The sequence below is a fragment of the Mchenga conophoros genome, linkage group LG17 (assembly GCF_057382185.1).
Source record: "Mchenga conophoros isolate Kocher_MC1m ecotype Shallow Benthic linkage group LG17, M_conophoros_male_GT1.1, whole genome shotgun sequence".
Classification (NCBI taxonomy): Eukaryota; Metazoa; Chordata; class Actinopteri; order Cichliformes; family Cichlidae; genus Mchenga; species Mchenga conophoros.
Genome location: NC_140542.1, coordinates 30,587,952 through 30,606,814, shown reverse-complemented (window position 1 = coordinate 30,606,814; position 18,863 = coordinate 30,587,952). Strand labels below are relative to the sequence as shown.

Here is an 18,863-nt window from a genome sequence, read left to right as displayed (position 1 = left end):
ACCATCTGTCTGGCTGTGATGAATTCAGCCTCTTTCGGAACAAATCATCTTGGCCAAATTAATGAGACTCTCCGAGGGGATAAACTTTATGTGAGTGTGCGTGCTTGTGCGACTGAGAACGTGTATGTGCCGAAAATGCTTCATAATCCATCAACTGCACCACTTAATTTATCCAGTGACAGATAGCATGCTACATGGAAATACGTCAGAAACGGCCGTTGCACACATTGAGCTTTTTTCTTTTTTAAAGAGGAGGTCAAGAACTGTGGTGCGCCTGTTTTTGGTCATCCTCACATGTTAGTACGAACACTGTTCACTTACAGCCAGATCTTCCAACAACGATGTAAAGCTAGGGTGCCAAGCAAAAAAATACAATTAGATACATAAATTAATGGACTGTGACAGATTCTGTAATTTTCCCTCTGAAATTGATTTTGACATTAAACAGACAATATGTCATTTACAAAATTTAAGCTTTAAGTCAAACGATTTAACCAAAGCACTGCATTGACCGTTCAGGAGCTACAGACACTTTTTGTACATAGTTGCCCATTTTTCAGAGGCTTAAAAGTAACTGGAAAATTAACTAACAAGTTCTTCCATTGTTTCATGACAAATTCAGCAGATTTTTACTTAGCCTGGCGGGGCGAAGGACACTGTCTCAGCCGAACTCTGGACACACACACACATACACTGATATGCACAGACTGATCCCCCCTCCCTTTCCAAACGCCTTCGATGCTTGTGCCCTACCGGGGAAGATGGCAGTCAACTGGACCAGCGCAGACATGCCGCAGGACCGGATGCGCTGTCTACACCGGCTCTCTCGTACCCTTTACCCGCCCCTGTTGCTTGTCTTGTGTTTCTATGGTGTATTGATAGTCATGTGCTTTTTGTGCTGAGGTGTTTTTTCTGTTATCAAACTGTTCTCCCACTAGGAGCTCAGTCTGAGTGTTTTTTTTCTCCTCCTCTTACCTCATGTTATGTATTTTCGTTGTTTTTTCCTATCAGCCTTCCTTTCTGACATGTCTCCCCAATGTGATGTTTGTGTAAAGTTGGTCAGAAGGTTCCTTTGTAAGTGCGCATGCGCCATTAGCGTGCTGCCTGCTGTAACCCTAATTTCCTTCGGGATTAATAAAGTATTCTGATTCTGATAAAGGCCAATTCTGCATGTTTAAATCACATTTTTGCTTTATATAGAGACAGCAAAAACTTTAGGAGTGCCATAATCTACAGTCTAGTATAGTCTTAAAAAGAACTGACCAACTGAGCAACAGCAAAAGGTTTGAAATCACCCTGAAGACAACTAAAGTTGATGCTCGCATAATTTTTTCGTTGGATAAGGAAATCCCTTTCACAAAGTTAAAGCAAATCAAAAATGCACTCTTGAGGGGCTGGGTTTATCATTGTCAGAGTCTACAATCAAGCAATGCTTTCATGAATACAAAACCTAGAGGGGTTACAAGATAGTAACACTCAAGAACAGGAAATTAGACTAGTAGAAAACCTCTATAAGAGTCTGCACAGCTCTGAAAAAAGCAATCTTTCCATGAAACCAAGATTAACATGTACCTGAATGATCGGAAGAAAAAATGAAGGAAAAGGAAAGAAACAGGTCATGATCCAAAGCAAAGCCCGTCCAGCAAAGTGTATGTGTCAAATTATGAGCAAATGTGGTGGAGTGGTACCAGGTCACTAGCATTTACTGATAATGTGACCGCTGAGAATTAAGAGCATGAATTCTCAGGTGTGCATGGCTATATTGTTGGCTGAAATTTAGCCAATACTAATTGGACTGTGCTTTACAATGCAAATTAATAATGACCCAAAGCTGACCAGAGAAGCAAGCCAAGAGTTTCTCAAGTGACAGTAATGGATATTTTTCAGTGGCCAAGTGAAACACCTGATCTCAACCCAACAGAGCAGCTCTTCAGTTACTGTAGATAAAACTGATGCAGAAAGACACCCACAAACACGCAGCAGCTGAAGGCGGTGCTTTTGGTGATGTATTTGATGATGTCCAAGGGTTTTAGATTTCAGGCAGTGATGGACTGCAAAAGATTTTCATTCAAATATTAAAAATAATTCTCTTATTTAAATTTATGTTATCACCAATTAACCTAATCACACAAACGGAATGTCTGTGAATTTTGGGAGGAAGCTGGAGTACCCAGAGAGAACCCACACAAACATAGGTAGACCATGGAAACTTCACACAGAAAGGTCCTGGCCAGATGAAGGCAATCCTTTAGCTTAATTGCTAATTATATTAAAAAATAGTCAGGTGCTGCCGTTTAAAAGTGGACAAAACAGCTGATGTTATTAAAGTGTTATTTGGGACTAGCACAGCATGATGTTACCACTGAACAGGTACCCTGTTGCAAGGAAGCATCATCTATCTTTCTCTAAATCAACCCCTAAATGTCACTATGAATGTAAAGTATGCATGTCACCTTACCTAATTTAGTTAAAGGGTTGACCACAATAAGCGTAACAGAAAAAATTCAATATGAGGGGAAAAAAACTGTTAAACGTATATAAAAGCTATACTGTATCTATAAAATAAAATAAAATAAAAAGGCTGAGGCACTGGAATAAAAGCCTGTCTGGGAAAATGTGTCTCAAGCCACAAATTAAAACATGATTGATTTTTTTATGCAGCAGTCCTCATTGACCATATTGACCAAAGAGCCATAAAACTGTCTGGCCACTATAAGGCTGATTCACGGATTACAAGGAAAAGCTGATGAATGGGAACAGGGACACCAGTCCAGACTCTGATGGAACCGTGAACATGTATAATTTTTCTCTGTGTGCAAGAAAAGACAGATGGAGCCTTGAAGTTACTTGCTCTATGCAGGAACTAGTGGTAGAAGTGCTAAACGTGCCCAGCCAGATCTGGTGTTAATACAAAGGCTAGGGCCAATTCATCTTCAGTGACACTCACCCAATAGCACAGTAAATTACGCAGCATGGGAGGAGGTAGCTGAGTGTGAGGAGATAGGGAAGGAGAGAGAGAGAGATATGAAGGAAGAGGGAGCTGGCATAAGAGAGTGAAAGAAGAAGGGGGGGGGGGGGGGGGGGTGATGCTCCAACTTACAATGAATGCTACAGACTGGGTTTAAATTCATATATCATCAATACTGGAGGCAAGAGACAGCAAGGACTGCAGGGATTTAATTATGCCAACAAGATAATAAATAAAACAATATTCATGTAGCTAGAGAATGAATGTTTCTGTGCAACACCACAACAGGCATGCAGAAAACACAAAAAATACACTTTCCTGCTCCAAACCGTTGCAAGTAATCATTTTTCATAACACGTATTTCCTGCATCATTGATGGAACAGAACTGGCCATAAAAGTCGCCTTGGCAGGAGGTGCTGGCACTTAAAATGGATCCCAATGCCAGCATGCCTTTTTTGCCAGACATATAAACAATCCTAAAAAAAGAGGAAAAAATCCCTTGGGGAAACAAATAAATAAGCTTGCCTTGCATTCTTACCTGGTTGTAAAAAGCTCTTCCTTCTCAATCAGTGTGCAAAATTTTAAATGAACTACCTGAGCTAGAGGAGCAATCACACTCTCTACAGTGTTGTTTATTAAATTAAACATTTATCAGAATTTTTCAACTTGCTTTTAAATATGTATATATATATATATTACATGAACATTGAGAATTATAGCCACAGTGGACTCTTTCTGTTGTTTCAGAAAAGAGTTTCATTTGTAAATCTGGAGGTCTGGGACGAAGTGACTGTGCTGCTCTGGCGGATTTGAGGAGACAAAAAGTCTCAGCACCCCTGCTACCTCTTGAAACTAAACAAAACTAAAAGCAAGCAACAATCAGCCAGGTGAGTCACACAGAAACAGCTATAGCTCTCGCTCTCTCACCTCTGTGTTTCCCACTGTCTCTCTCTCTGTGGACTGTTTAGTAAATAAAACTTTTGTCAATAATTCAATATTTGCTATCAAAAACAACAACAACAAAAAATTAAATAAGCTGGGAAACTAAAGGGGGGGGGGGGGGAATTTAACAGTCTACTACACTGCACTCTGTGTCATTTCATCAGATCATAACACAGCAAACAGTGCTGCTGTCCGTGGTTCTGAAACAACAGCCATACTTTTCTTTTTTACACATAGAGTATAAAGATTTTGTTTTCATACAGATTTTGTAAGTAACAAAGGATTGAGCACATATTAAGCCTTGATTTTAGATCAGAGATTGGATTTTGCCAAATGCTAGTGCTGCTTACTTAATACCAGGGGTGCTAACTGTGTTCACTACAAGATGGGTGCACGTTACAGTGCAGAGGCTGGCAAACATGTCAGTGATTTACATGCAGTAGTTGAATTTAATGCAAAAAGCAGCACCAATTGTGCTTCTTTGGAGAAAAAGTAAGAACCTGATAACAAAGATGGCCGTAAGATATGAAAGGTTTTTTTTCCCTTTTCATCCACTGGGGATTGCTTTCAGGTTACATCACAGACAGGTGTCCTTTCTTCTGCTGCAAACCGCAAGGTCAATGAAAAAACAAAGTCAGAGTTGAAACACTCTGAATTTTGAGTGTAAAAATGGAACATGAGAGCAAGTGCCACCGCAAGGGCTCACATCTCTGACAATACCACAGAAGTGCAAGGCCTCTTTCAGATGCTAAGCAATGTATGATAATTAATGGGTGGTGCTAAGACAAAAGTCTGGCACAAGATACCAAATGTTTGGGTTTTGAGCCGACAGATGGATGCCTCTGACAAAACTGAATTGCCTTCAGTGTTCTTTCACTTGGTTTCTGAGTGGTGTTTAAAACTGCAGGAGGGGAAACATCTGCCGGTGAAAAATAAACAAAACAAAAAACCCCACAGTTTCTATTATTAACACTGGGCTTTAAGCACGATTTTTATATTTTATAACAACTGTGGCAAATAGTCCTTGAGCCTGGCACTAAATACCTGGCAGTGCCAAGCAGCTGACCCTGGCTGCTGACCTCTGCACCCTGGAGGGGATTGGCAGGACTAATTAGAGGACTAATTACTCCTTTGGGATTGCACACGAATGTGCAGACAAACACAGGAAGAGTTGCTACCACTGCTCATTCAAAAGTAGAATTTCTTTCTACCTTTAAATATTTTTTAACATCACTCAACGCTGAGATAAAATTGTTTTGTGCAACAGCATATTGCACACTCCATGCTATTCCTGTCATTCTAGCCAATCATTTTTAATACCGCTGAAGAGCATGTCCTTACAGCCAACACTATCCGGAGCTACTGGCAGCTAAAATAATGATTTCTGTCTGCCAGTAACTACATCCATGTCATAAAGCCAGCACAGTGCCCACATTTGGACAGGAAACCAGAGAACTCAGTTGAGGTTATTCTTGTAAGTGTGTGTGTATTAACCAGCCTTTGTAAATATTTCAGCCTGGTAACAGACACTGACATGTGCAAACTGAAAGAAGGTGCACAGTTAGATTGGATGTCTTGAAATCCATTTCCAATTGTTTGGTCCAACCTCCAGAATGATGTTCCTGTTTCTTCTCTTCACTGTTTATTTTGTTCATGCAAAAATTCTTAACAAATAGATGTGTATTTACACTTACATCTTAAATGGTACAAACATTTGCACTCAGTTGGAAAAGTCTTTCTGTCCACCTGATAGATGTCCTTTCAAAATAAAATAATCGCCCTCCTTAAATTCTGCTCTGGTCTTTGCCATCTAAGGGAAATGTTGGGCACGCTAGCTGCTTAATAATCAGTATGTTCACCAGATAGTGGCTAACTATGTGCCAAGTTCAAAGTTACCTTATCAGGAATGCTGCAAACTTTTACTGAAGCTGTAAAATAACAAGATCATAAGAAGCTGGAAGATGTTCAAATGCTTTGAGGAGCTGCATAAGGCAACAGTCACACAGACCTAGAATTTTAAAGAGTGCGACTTTTACCTTGAAGGCAAACAGCCTCTGTTTTCGGTTTGCGTCACACTTTTCATTTTAACTGTCAGTCGGCGAGTAGTTGGCGACTACTTGCACTCAAGTCAATATCTTACATATGAAACACCAATCTGTGGAAATCTGCTAAAGACTAAAGCAATCAAAACGAGTTTTTTTGGTGCATTTTTTTCCCACCAATTTCATCTAGCCACGCCCAGCAACAACTCACCAACCAGGTGGAGATTACAGAACTGGAGCTTATCAGGGGTTTGTTTATTGGTCTCTAGGCCTGTATGAGTGAGGTCTAACACTGTAAAAATGTCACAGAGTGGCCCCATGCACTTGATATCAGCTTTATATTCCACAGTCCTTTGCATTGCACAGTTATTCGAATGTTGCTAATTGGAGCCTACTCTTTTCATTAGAGGGATGATATTATCAACTCATATTAGCTAGTTTGCCCACCAAAGGCCAAGAGTCTGCAGAGCCTAAAAACTAAACTCAATAAGTACACATAAGTGTTAGGGAACTCTTTTTATATTTCATGTGTCTGAAATAAAAAAAAATCATTGGTCAGTATTGGAATATCAGGTTTTTGAATAACCAAATATCAGTATCAGTGCATTGGTATTAGCAGCAGTATTAAAAATCCTGTATCAACTGGGCTCTATTGGAAATATCCAAAGACAGGTGCAGCTTCAACATGAAATTTTAGACCATTTGTTCCCGGAAAGGTCAAAGTTAAGGATCATCTCTGATGTCTGGTCTGGTCTGGTTGGTGTATAATATCTATTTTGGCCATATTTGCCAAATAAAAACAGTAAAAATCAGTCATCGGTGGCTTCCAGCATGTGGAAAAGAAAGAGAGGATGAAAACCCCCCTCTGTTAACAATGCCAGTCCCTTTAGTGAAAGAGAGAGAAAAAGACGCTTGGCTCATGAGCGATTTTGGTTCAGTTTCTTATGGAAACAACTAGTCTCTCATTTGAACACTGAATCTGAGCCAAGCGATTCACATGCTCATTAACAGCACAATGTGTGTGTGTATGTGTGAGAGAGCTATGATTCAAGCCATGTAAGGAAGCAGCCAAGTAGTTATATGCTGTGTGCAAACAAACACACAGTCGCCCCACCAGTTCATACCCTACTCCCGCTTTACAAACCACATACTGTCTTACTAACACCTGTCTTAAACTTGTCAATGATATCTTCCACCAAAACGCTTCTCACAATTATTCACAAAACACTGCACAGGCATGCATAAACCTATCTAGTTTAATCTATCTAATTTACCTAAAAATGGACTGCTTTATCTCATGAGGATCACAGTTCTGTCCGTGAGATGTAAACAAGGACACACACACCAGTGCATGTGCTCATACAGCCACATGCACACACACAAACACAGCCGTTACGAGAGCTGCCACAGGGAATAGGATGAAAATGAAAGCTGAGAGAGGGAGACGTGAGGAGGAAAAAAAATCGAGGGAGGAGAAAAGCCCATGTGGCAGAGGGAGATTCTCATCTTTACTGAAATCAGCTGATCCCTCCCTCTCTCTCTCTCTCTTTCTCGCATCCTCCCTCGCTCCACTGCCACAGCTTTCTCTCTCAAATCTTTCTTCCCGTCCCCCTTCCATCAACCTCATCCCACCGTGTCTTCTGCCTCCCTTTTCTCCTACCTAGCTTCCTTATTTATTTATTTTTTGCACCCTCTTTCACATTTCTCCCAATGCCTTCCACTCCACTCTCTAGTTTCTCCTCACTCTGTTGCTCTGTATTTTCCCTTATCTCTCCTTCAGCTTTCACTCGTTCGTATTATCACGCACTCTGTATTCCACCTCCCTCTTCTTCTCTCTGTCACAGTGGGAGAGCTGCAGGCAGACAGAGGCAGCATACACTAATGTTACTATATTTGACAAGACACACACACACACGCACACACGTACATTCTCCTGCCACATGCACGGCTGCACACACGTACCGTAAAGAAAAAACGGGGGAGGTGGGAGTATCGAGACACACACACACACACACACAGTCTAACAAAGGCGCACCGGAAAGACAACCCTCAAGTGTACATGCATGGATAAACACACACACACGCTCCGACGCGTGCTGAGTGCAGGAATCACAAACATAGCGACACAGAAGGGGTAGCGCATGACGCCAGCAACCTAACGCTGTTGCCTCTCTTTCTATCTCTCTCAGACACACACACACACACACACACACCGTCTCTCTCTTTTTCACACATACTCACGCCTCTCAGACACACGGCAACACGCAAGCCAACGAGCAGGACAGCGCTGGACATATCATTCATATACGGAACAGATCCTAAGAAAAGGATTAACTATCTCCATCCCTCTCCCTCTGAGGACCTTAGCCTCTCTTACCTCCTCTTGTTCCTCTAAGCCTTTCTTTACCTCTGTTTTTTTTCTAAAATCCTCATCTTTTTTTTTTTTACACAATCCGTCCCTTCACAATTTATCGGTGGGTTGAAGGGAAGCTGGAGGAATTGTCTTTATTCAGAGAGAAGGATTAATCTTACATTATTCATCTGACCAGGATCTTGAATGTATGGATTTTCTTAGTTGTAGTGGTGACAGCTTTTCTTCATTTTTTTTGTCCAGTCAGAAATTTTTGAGCTTTATTTCTTTCTTTTTTTTTAAATAATATTTTTGGACGAATGGCTGATTGCAGAAAGCCATAAAGCTCGTGCTGTCCGAGATATTTGGTCAAAAGGTAAGTCTGGTTGACGGTGTTCACCCCACTCATTCATTTCTTCTTTTTTTTGACTGGAATTTAATATTTATAATGTCAAACAAAGTACACTGCAGAAAAAAAGAAAATTACATTTGTGTTTTTCTTGAAACATATGGGAATTCTAGACGGGGCCAAAAGTGCATACTGTGAGGAGGTGGAAGCCGTAAACGTCAGCCCTCGGGCTGTTTCCTGGACACACACTACACATTGACAGGAATGCCTAGGATGTGGTTTTGGGCCAAAGCTTGCAGGGGTGGGCAGTAGAAAAGTATGAGAGTTATGATTCATGGCATGCTTACTATAACAGGATATTCCTTCATTTCCTTTTTGTGAAAATACCTTAAAAACTATTGCTGTGCTGCAGTGCTGTGGAATAAACCTGGCTGTCATATTATAAAACATGTCTTAGTGGGCATGAACAGTAAATATTATGGTCTAAAGATCTCATAATATGATGTTAGAGAACAGTAAAGAAACTGAAATTCCCTCTGAAATGACTGCAAAATAAATTAATAGAAACTGTTGCTGGTAAAGAGGCTCCTGATGAATCATCTATTGAGATACAGCCTTTGGGAAATACACTGTAGCCTTTGTAAATATGCCAAATGCTCCAACCACAGATGTAGTAAAAACTAACTGCTACAAGTATCTGAAGGTGTATATTCAGTCCAATCAAATTAGTGAAAGAACTAATGTGAAAAACACCATCCATCCATCCATCCATCCATCCTCCTGATTTAAAGTTAAATGCTCTAAAGCTTATAAAGTCAAAACTGTTTCAATTGGACAATGCTGCTTGCTCAAAAGTCTCATGCATAACCTAAAGTCACATGATCTACAGGTCTGACTTTTGCCAGTACATCACAACCGCTGCACATCATTCTGCTATTTTTGCAGCCCTTTCTTAATGCACAGGGGGGGCGATCGTGGCTCAAGAGTTGGGAGTTCGCCTTGTAATCGGAAGGTTGCCGGTTCGAGCCCCGGCTTGGACAGTCTCGGTCGTTGTGTCCTTGGGCAAGATACTTCACCCGTTGCCTACTGGTGGTGGTCAGAGGGCCCGGTGGCGCCAGTGTCTGGCAGCCTCGCCTCTGTCAGTGCGCCCCAGGGTGGCTGTGGCTACAATGTAGCTTGCCATCACCAGTGTGTGTGTGTGAATGGGTGGATGACTGGATATGTAAAGCGCTTTGGGGTCCTTAGGGACTAGTAAAGCGCTATATAAATACAGGCCATTTACCATTTTTTTTTACCACAGTACAGAATATAAGCAAACCTGCTTTAATTCTTGAAATGATCTATGCTTACTTGTTTTTTATACTGTCCCTTCTACATGCTGTGATCTTACACTGCTCCAACAGTTTAATGGAAACTTGGTTGAACATTTCTTCAGTACTTTCTTTTCATGACCTTCACAATATCTTATGTAATATTAATCAATGTAGAGCCCTTGATAGATGCCATTAAATGGCACTGCGTTAATTCTCACTCAGAGGCCTCTGGGTAGTGTGTTGCTGTTTTTACCTGCTTTATAACACTTCACGGGCTCTAATCTCTTTTCAGATGGTGTGATGTAAGAGTGATTAGCTTGCAATAGCTGCACTGTGATTGTATGATCATGCAGTAGGTGTGAGGTTTCATCACCCTTTTGTGCCTCTCTGCTTTAGATAAAAATGAATGAAAACAGACTATTTTCCAAGTAACGCAGACACCTTCTGACATTATTCTAGAGAAAACAGTTATAAAACTAATGGATTATGTGGCTGCACTAGTTTTGTATGTCTACTAAGAAACATGGCTAACAATTGAGGCCAGTCTGGGGGCTTATGTGAAACCACTCATTAAATGATTTAGATAATATCAGCTGCAAAGGATTTAATGAGTCTGGGTGATATTAATGATGCACTTAACTAAATGACAAATTTTACTCTTAGCCTCTTACTCCTAAGCGCTACTGTCAGATCTGGGTGGTGTTCAAAAAAAATGAGACTAGCTAAGATTGTATGTGATATTAGCAAAAACTGATCATTTACACAGAATAAAAGTAAAGAAAGCAAAAAAAATCATGACATGATATACAGTTACAATACCAAGACAATGAGTGTAAATAAAAATAGCTGTCAGCTGTCCAAACCTATCTGAAGCATAACTGACCATCTTTAGCAGGTTCTGTTTATCCACAGCTGAGGGACACAAGTCTGAAAAAGTTTTGTCTTGGAAAGAATTTTCCTTGACCTTGACATGGTGTAATATCGGTTCCATACTTATTAAAATCAACAGCATATGTTCAGTGAAATTCAACTCTTGGACAGAATGGTATTCATATGAATGTTCAACATGTGGCTGCAAACCCACATGCATGTGTCATAATATATCTGTACATATAACTGTACCATGTGCCTGTCAACACATACAGTACGTTGCTCTTTTTGTACAGCTACTGGCGTGTGGTTAGGCGTGTGTGTGTGTGTGCCATGTTGCCCCAATCTCTTCCCTCTCCAGTGTAACAAAGCCATTAAAAATTGATTTAGGGAGCTTGGCTGCCTGGCTCTGCCTTTGTCAGCAACCTGCACGGTTACACGCACATTTAACAATGTATTTGCACTCAAGTGTTTTCATGATTTTGCATTCCCTGTTAGTTTTGTATGCATGTCTGTGTGTATATAAGAGATTTAAAAGCATGGCTTTAAGTCAGGGATGTCAAACTCATTTTAGATGGCGGGCCACATCCAGCCCTCTTTGATCGTGAGTGTGCCGGGCTGGTGAAACTCTCCTTTCTGTCAATATGAAGAAGTTTGACTTTACATTTATGTAATGTATAGAATTGTGTACACTAGTTTATCTGTTGCTTAATTACTGTGGTCCAGTATGGATGGCCACGTGGGAGCTCTTTATCAGCCAGAAAAGCTGTAAAACTTATTAAAATACAATTTAAAGCTCAAAATTTATGCCCTCCCTCTTATTTTAAAAACATCCAGTGGGCTGGTTTGCATGCCCTGAGCCTTATGTTTAACACCCCTGTTTCAAGTGAAGAATTTGGCTATTTGCTCAAAATCTACACACCTGCATCCAAACAGACATAAACGCACCTGCCTTTGCACACAGATATATAGAAATGAAACTGGATGACCTCCAGCTGAACCCACTAACATGACAAATCACGAATGATTAAAGCTCTTGTCAAGGTGTTTAAGTTGTCTCATTGCAGATGACCACAGTGTAGAAAAGAATTGATTTATTGCTTACTGCCTCTTGTAGCACTGAGTATCTTTGTTGTACATTATCCATCTGTTCTGCATCCTAAAGCATTTGTGCACATTTGCTATGGAGACATAAGACATGGATGGATTGAGCTCAAGATGGCAAAATATAAACATGTCTAGCTACTGTAAAAACATCACTCAGACATAAGGTTTGTTCCGATTCTTTAAGTTGCTTTGTTACATGAGCTGATAATCTTGTGGAGGACACATATGCATGTCCTGGAAATTGATTAGCAAGATCACAAAGTATAAACCTGTCAAGCATGAATGAAGTTAACTCGCTTCCTCACTATCAACCACCTCCTGCCATAAATGAGAGGAGAAACACAATCTGCCTGATTCATGTGTCTGCCCCAAGGCGTGTGGTCAAACGTTGCCCTGCATAAAGTCTCTGCGGTATGCAACTGCAGCCTGAGTGAGTACAGCAAAGAGTTAGTGACAAAAGTAGAATGTAAAGAGGAGAGGAAGAAGAGGAGCTGAGAGGAGGGGAGGAGGTGTTACGTGATTCCTCAATAGGCAGGGTCACTCTGACACCCAAGTATTTACACGTGTATGTATATAAATGCGTGCATAGGTGCATGTGTAGATTTTGGGTGCCCCCTGTCCAGGTCAAAAGAAGGTTTCTGAGAATAGCCTGGCAGGCTTGATGCCACATCACCAGTAACGTGGCTGCAAAGGTGACCTTCTGCTACACCTTCAATACATCAGTTCCAGCATACATAGGCACATGATGACATTTTGGCAAAGCTTAACATGAATGAATTGCAAATTTTAACAATTCAAATGTTATTTCACATGTGAAATTCTGGACTATTACTGATCTTGCTGATGAAATGCAATGTTTTGTTATTTATTCCCCAGTTTGTCCCACTTTTAAGGTCTTCAGCACTGTTGTTGTAACAGAACGAATAAGCATTGGCCAGTGTGATCAATAAAGTTAAATTTACTAGTCAAGATGCCCAAAGGGCAATATCGGCTGAAATATTTGTACCTCCCTCCAAAGTAGTTTAAAAATGGCAACACTAAGCTAATGAACGGCAAAAGAGAGGCCAAAAAAAATGTCAATCGCTCTTTGTCTAATAACCAGATGTGAGTTCCTTTCACTGTATTTGCAGCCATTTAGAAAAAATAATGATTTCATTGTTTTACTTGCTTGCAAAGAAAAGCACTGTTTTCCCTCCTTTGAATAAATCAAAACATAAACAGAGCCATGAATCATCTGAAAAATGGCCAACATAAAAACCCAGGCACCAGTTACAGTTCCAAAGGTGAAAAAGGAAATAAGAATTATTTCACACAGAAATATTCAATCTGATGGAAAATTAGTTCACAAGCATGAAGTTAAATCTTTGAAGAATGCACTCTTCAAATGATATACATATGAATTCTGCTGTGCCGAGGCTGTATAGGGGGCTCAGACAAGCAAGGACCCAAAAATACCCACATTTTGGTGAGTCTGTTAGTTTTCAGTCGTTAATTAATTGTAGAGACTTAAATTTGAATCACTCAGTCACAGTATCAACCAAGGTAATGTAGCTTTACAAGTCACACCCTACCAGCAAAATCAAAAATGAAACATTTGCGGCTTAGAGCTTAAACCAAACAGATGAATCTTCCAGAAGTTCCCTCCATTGCTCATTAATGCTTCTGAGTTTTCCAAAAGAAGCTCATGTGCTCAGTTAAAAAGAACAACTGAAATTTCCCAGTAGAGCAGAGCTAATGTGACTTTAATCACATGCAGGAAATCCATCTGCTGAATATCCTCGGTGCATGCCTCTGTTCCTTTGTTAAGGAGAGAAAGGGACCGAGAGGAAGAGAGGGAATGAATGAAAGCCACGAGGAGAGAAACGAATGCTGAATAAATGAAGGTCACAAAGAAAGAAAAAAAAACAGGAATAAATGTGGAAATATAAGAAAACATACCAAAAGAGAATCTAAATAAAGAAACGCAACATCAGTTTAGTGCTTTATATTTTCCTCAGTGTCTGCCAGGTACTAATGAAAATAATGATACAACAAATAGGACAACTCAAACCCACACATACACATGCAAAAACACTAAAGAGGTGGTGCAGAAGAATTTTTATGTGCTTCTGTTTTACCCATTGCCCTTATTTTTACCTCCCTATTCCTTCTGGTATTTCCTGCCTTGTCTCTATTTTTCTTTTTATCCTTTCATCACTATCTTCTTACTATATCTCCTTTCCTCGTTATCCCACCTAATTCAGTGACTCCACCACTTTTTTCTCCTCTCCCCTAGTATTGATATTCAACCAATTGCAATTATCATACTGACAACTGATTAGCAGACTGATAGAGCACATTGATCGACCGATACTTCTCAAAGTAAGCCTCCATGCACAGAAAGTTGAACAACACAACAGCATTATCCTCCAGCTACCTCGGGTTATTTTTCTTAACATGGCTATTTAAGGTAGTACAGGTGTAAATTAACAGTTGCTGCACATGTATCATCAAATGAGTGCAAATCACATGCGCAAATGCACCTTTGCCTCTGTTTTTTGTAAAGCACTTTGGTATGCCTAAGGCTTTTAATGTGCTCTATAAATAAAGGTTGTTGTTGTTGTTGTTGTTCAACTCGACAGCGAAATGAACCGTGTGGAAAAAGTCGGCCTGAGTTTTCCCTGCAAACAGCTAACCATCGAACAACAGCCTAATCTGATTAGTGAGATATTTCACACACTGCTGATTGGGTTGTGATGACACTTTGGGAAAAAGGCACATCTCACAGCAGCACACTCTAGCATTTTCAAAATTACACTGATTGGCCCAGGGGGGAGGGGGGTTATGAGTCAACACTGTGCCATGTCAGTCATGTCATAAGAGCTTTCTCCTATGGTAATTTCCCACTTGTAAAGACCTATTTTCACTGCAATTACTCAACAGTGACAAGAAAACTTTGTTTTTAAGCATGTGAGATAAGTTTCACTACAGTGATGTAATTGACACAGGTCATTCATTTTTCAGTCCATCTATCGAACTGATACAATAAACTTTTTTCCTCTCATTTCCTCTCTTCCCCTCTTCCACCTAGCTGGTCATGGTAGATGGCTGCCCCTCCCTGAGTCTGATTCTGATTTCTTCCTGTTAAAAGGGAGTTCTTCCTCCCCATTGTCACCAAGTGCTTGATTACCGGTGAATGCCTGATTATTGTGGTTATCTATCTAATTTTGTAGAAATCCTAAGGCAAGGGTTGCTTTGAATTGGTACTATATAAAGTAAACTGTACTGAAATTAGTTTACAGAGTTACAAGTCCAAACAACAACACATCTAGCTCTATGACTAACTCAAACAGGCCACAAAGACAAGTTTATAGTTTATAGCCGATCTCAGTCCATTCTACACATCCAGTTGGGGGCATTAACCTTGAAAGCCAACTAGGAGTGACCCTTTAAGCTTTTTTCTGAACTGAGTGGTTCCTGTCATATTTCATGCATGCTTATAGAACAAAATAACTGGGTTTGCATGAGAAGTTAGTGAGGGTGGTCACTGTCTATGCAGCTACTTTTGGAAAAACCAGTAAACTATTCTAATGGTTGTTAAATCATGTCTTTATCGATATATACTGCCGTTTCAAAACTGGTTTTTAATTAAATCAAATGTCATCTTTATGGGGGAAAGACTTACTAGTGCTTCGACCAGGGTACAGACGCAACACATCTAAAAGTCATCTTTCAGCCCAACTTCATCCCTGCTCCTCTTTTCATGTTTCATGTTTATCTGTTCTCACTCATGCCCTCTGTTGTGTTCTGGATCTTGCTGCTGCCTTGCCAATCTCATCTTTACCACATATGTGCGAGAAACGAATGGCCAGAAAGTCCAAGAACAGACCCGACCTAACAAATATGGAAGATCGACAGTCTTCTTTGAACTCTATCATAGTCCTAACTTAACTTAACAATATAAATATAAAAAAAAAAACCATAATATGTAATTATGTTTTCTGCAGCATTCTGCAATGAGGAGGTTCTGCAGATTTGCTGCCTCTATAAGGAAATCAATGAGGATAGTTTCACTGTTTCCTTTGCTAAAAGTTTTGTTGATTTTTTTTCATAGACTTGCCAAGCTGAAGCTTTAGAGAGTATGAGCAGCATTGTATCACCTTTTGCTGTCTTTGCTCAAGGGTAGTTCTGTAGCCCCACAATAACACTTACACTTGTTTATTCTTTCCATTCATCTCTTCTTTTCCTTCCCTCCCACTTTTGCTGTAATTTACAGATTCTACATTTATCCATCTCTCTGTCTCTCTCTCACTGTTGTCTTCCCATTTTCCCTCTGTGTCATTCACACTTTGTCTCTCGGTGCCAGACAGTTAGCACTAGGGGGTCTGTCTGCATTAAAGGCAAAATAATTGTGTAGACTAAAAGAAAAAAACATGTGTTATTTATGTCTATTATGTACCAGTGGTTTGTGATGACTGCATGCGCATACATAAATATGCACACTTGCCAGGATAGGTGCAAACGCAAAAGCACACTTTTAATGTATCACAAACATGAGTGTTCGCACACACACAGTATCCTGCTGCTTTAGCCTTCACTGCTGACGGCATATGGGAGTGCGCATGCATGTTTGCACGGGGGTTTTGGCAACCCGTGAGATAACAAATCGATGCGATACGGTCTCGGGATCAGGATTTGAGGTTGGATTGTGGATGTGTTTGTCATACTTGTCTTTTCTCTGTCTGTTCAGGTGATTTGGTGTGATTTTTCACATTCACCACATTGTCGGGAGCCTCATTCATGGCGCCTTGACACCGCTTCCACAGTCCCGTCCCTCCATCAGAGGAAGGCCGCAGTGCTCTGTCATGCCCCCCCACACCCACCCCCCCGGGGGCACTGGCCTTCCCCCAGCTAGCGCCACTATCTACCACTGCTACTTGGCCAAACCAGGTGAGTCAAGAAAACAAAGAGCAGATTAATAGGGACAAAATTGAGTGAGATTATGAAAAAAAAAGACAAGAAGAGAGGAAAACATGCTGTTCCTCTCCGACTCAACTCCAGTCTATTTTATTCACGTCTATTGTACTCCAAACTATGCATGAAAGGAGGAACACTGTCTGTTTTGACAGCTGCTAATATTTGCATGCCAGCATGATTGAACACACACATACCCACGGACATGCGCGCACTCAAAGGACAAGGGCACTGAGCATACTGTGGCCACGTGCCAAGGCTTCCACAGAAATGCCACATTACTGTATTAATCCAGCCAGTGAGATGTAGTGATATGATATTTTCTTTCTTTAATTCACCCTATCGCTTCCTTTCCGAAACAAGATTTCCTTTCCTTTCACTTATTGTCTTTGTTTTTTCTGCATCTCACTCCTTTTTTCACCTGTCACCCTTTGCCTCTTCCTTTTATTCCTGTCCATCCCTGCATCCAAGTCTCTTTGGACCCATTATCTTTTTTCTTTTTTCCCCCCTTCGTCTCATATTGCGCGTACACTCAGTCAAAACAAAAATCCATCAGAAGTCGGGTGGCATAGCAACAGATAGGACAGCTGTATGCGTGTGTGTGTGTGTGTTGTGGAGCAGACAGTGGCACAAATGGTTCTCACTCTTTGAGCGATTCCAGCCAATTTTTCAGCTAATAGGCAAACACAAGGGCACTCCTTTCCTCTTTTGTTTTACATCATGCGCATGCTGAAGGAGCACATGCTGTAAATGAATGGCTTTACAAAAGAGAGAGACTAAGAGAACAGGGATCTTTGTCTTCCTGTTGGCGAGGTAAGGTATTATTGGTCCTGAGGTGTCTGGGGGGAAAAAAAAGACGCCCCCACAAACTGCTGTGTAACACCGAGGACACTAAATAACAGGGCAACACTATGTGTCTGAACCTCCAAACACCCACACAGAAACTCTAAGTCAACAGATATGCCTCCCTCTGAGCTTCTCGTTGTCTCCATACCAGCACCTTATACCTCTTCCTTTCTCTCTCTACCTGCACTTTACATTTTCTCCAACCTTCTCTCATCTCCGTATTTAATTCAAATCAGTTTAACTCGGATGCCTGCGTAAGCTTTAGTAGCATATTTGCTGTAGGGTCTACTCTAAGCTGTTCAGGAATAGTAATTCCTCTAAAATATTCTATCTGTCATCAAACGTCTCAGAGCCTTTCCTTGCAATTACACTGAATTAAAAAGAAGCACGCTGTGTTGATGCCAAAGCTCTCTCTCAGTTAAGATAAATGCACTTGATCGGCACATAATGTGCATTACAAATATTTCCAAACTCTTTGAAAACAGGTGTTTTCCCTGTCTTCCCTCTGCTTTTTCAATGTTGTTCTGTATGCCTCTTGCAAAGCAAAGAATCTCCCTCCGCTCTCTCCACTGAGGCTGTAATTCAAACACATACATATACTATATAACTTACTGAGAAACGGATATATCGAGAGTAGAAAGCAGTAAGAATTTCATTACATCAGCGCCAGCAATGACAATCAAATCATGAAGCCCACGTGTTGCTGAAGAAGTTCATTCAGAGCTAGAATTTGACAGGGAGGATTTGAAACTACGTGTTTCCACTGAATTGTCATTATAATTCTGCACGAACTGCAAAATGCTGAAGAATGGTGTGTTCAAAGGACAGAAAATGGATTAAGAAGAAAAATGGAGAGAGACTTTTGGGAAGTGTTTGTATTCTTCAGCGTCTGCTAGTTTTGGCCTTGATGGATGGAGGCTGTGGCAGACATCTTGTGGGTGTTCTGCAGTTGTTGTGCCAAATAAAATTATCAAATGCAAAAATGTATTTAAATGCTTTACCCTTTTTGTCTGGAAAATTGATACTCGGATACTAACTGACACTAAAATTACTATAGGATTAGATATTTATTTGCAACAACGCTGATATCAACAGTGCCGCACAGAACTCCCCCCATTTTCA

At 40.6% G+C, this 18,863-nt stretch overlaps 2 protein-coding genes across 5 annotated transcripts in view; one reads left to right on the top strand and one right to left on the bottom strand.

Moving 5' to 3' along the window:
• cacna2d4a (calcium channel, voltage-dependent, alpha 2/delta subunit 4a) overlaps nucleotides 1-18,863 on the bottom strand; it is a 106,723-nt gene that overhangs the window by 36,313 nt on the left and 51,547 nt on the right. The gene's annotated exons all lie outside the window — the stretch shown is intronic.
• lrtm2a (leucine rich repeat transmembrane protein 2a) overlaps nucleotides 7,991-18,863 on the top strand; it is a 29,578-nt gene continuing 18,705 nt past the window's right edge. Inside the window, exons 1-2 of the mRNA XM_085251633.1 lie at nucleotides 7,991-8,679; nucleotides 16,672-16,871. Coding sequence (XP_085107759.1) covers nucleotides 16,787-16,871 — 85 coding nt within the window. The 5' untranslated portion in view covers nucleotides 7,991-8,679; nucleotides 16,672-16,786. The remainder of the gene's footprint in view (nucleotides 8,680-16,671; nucleotides 16,872-18,863) is intronic.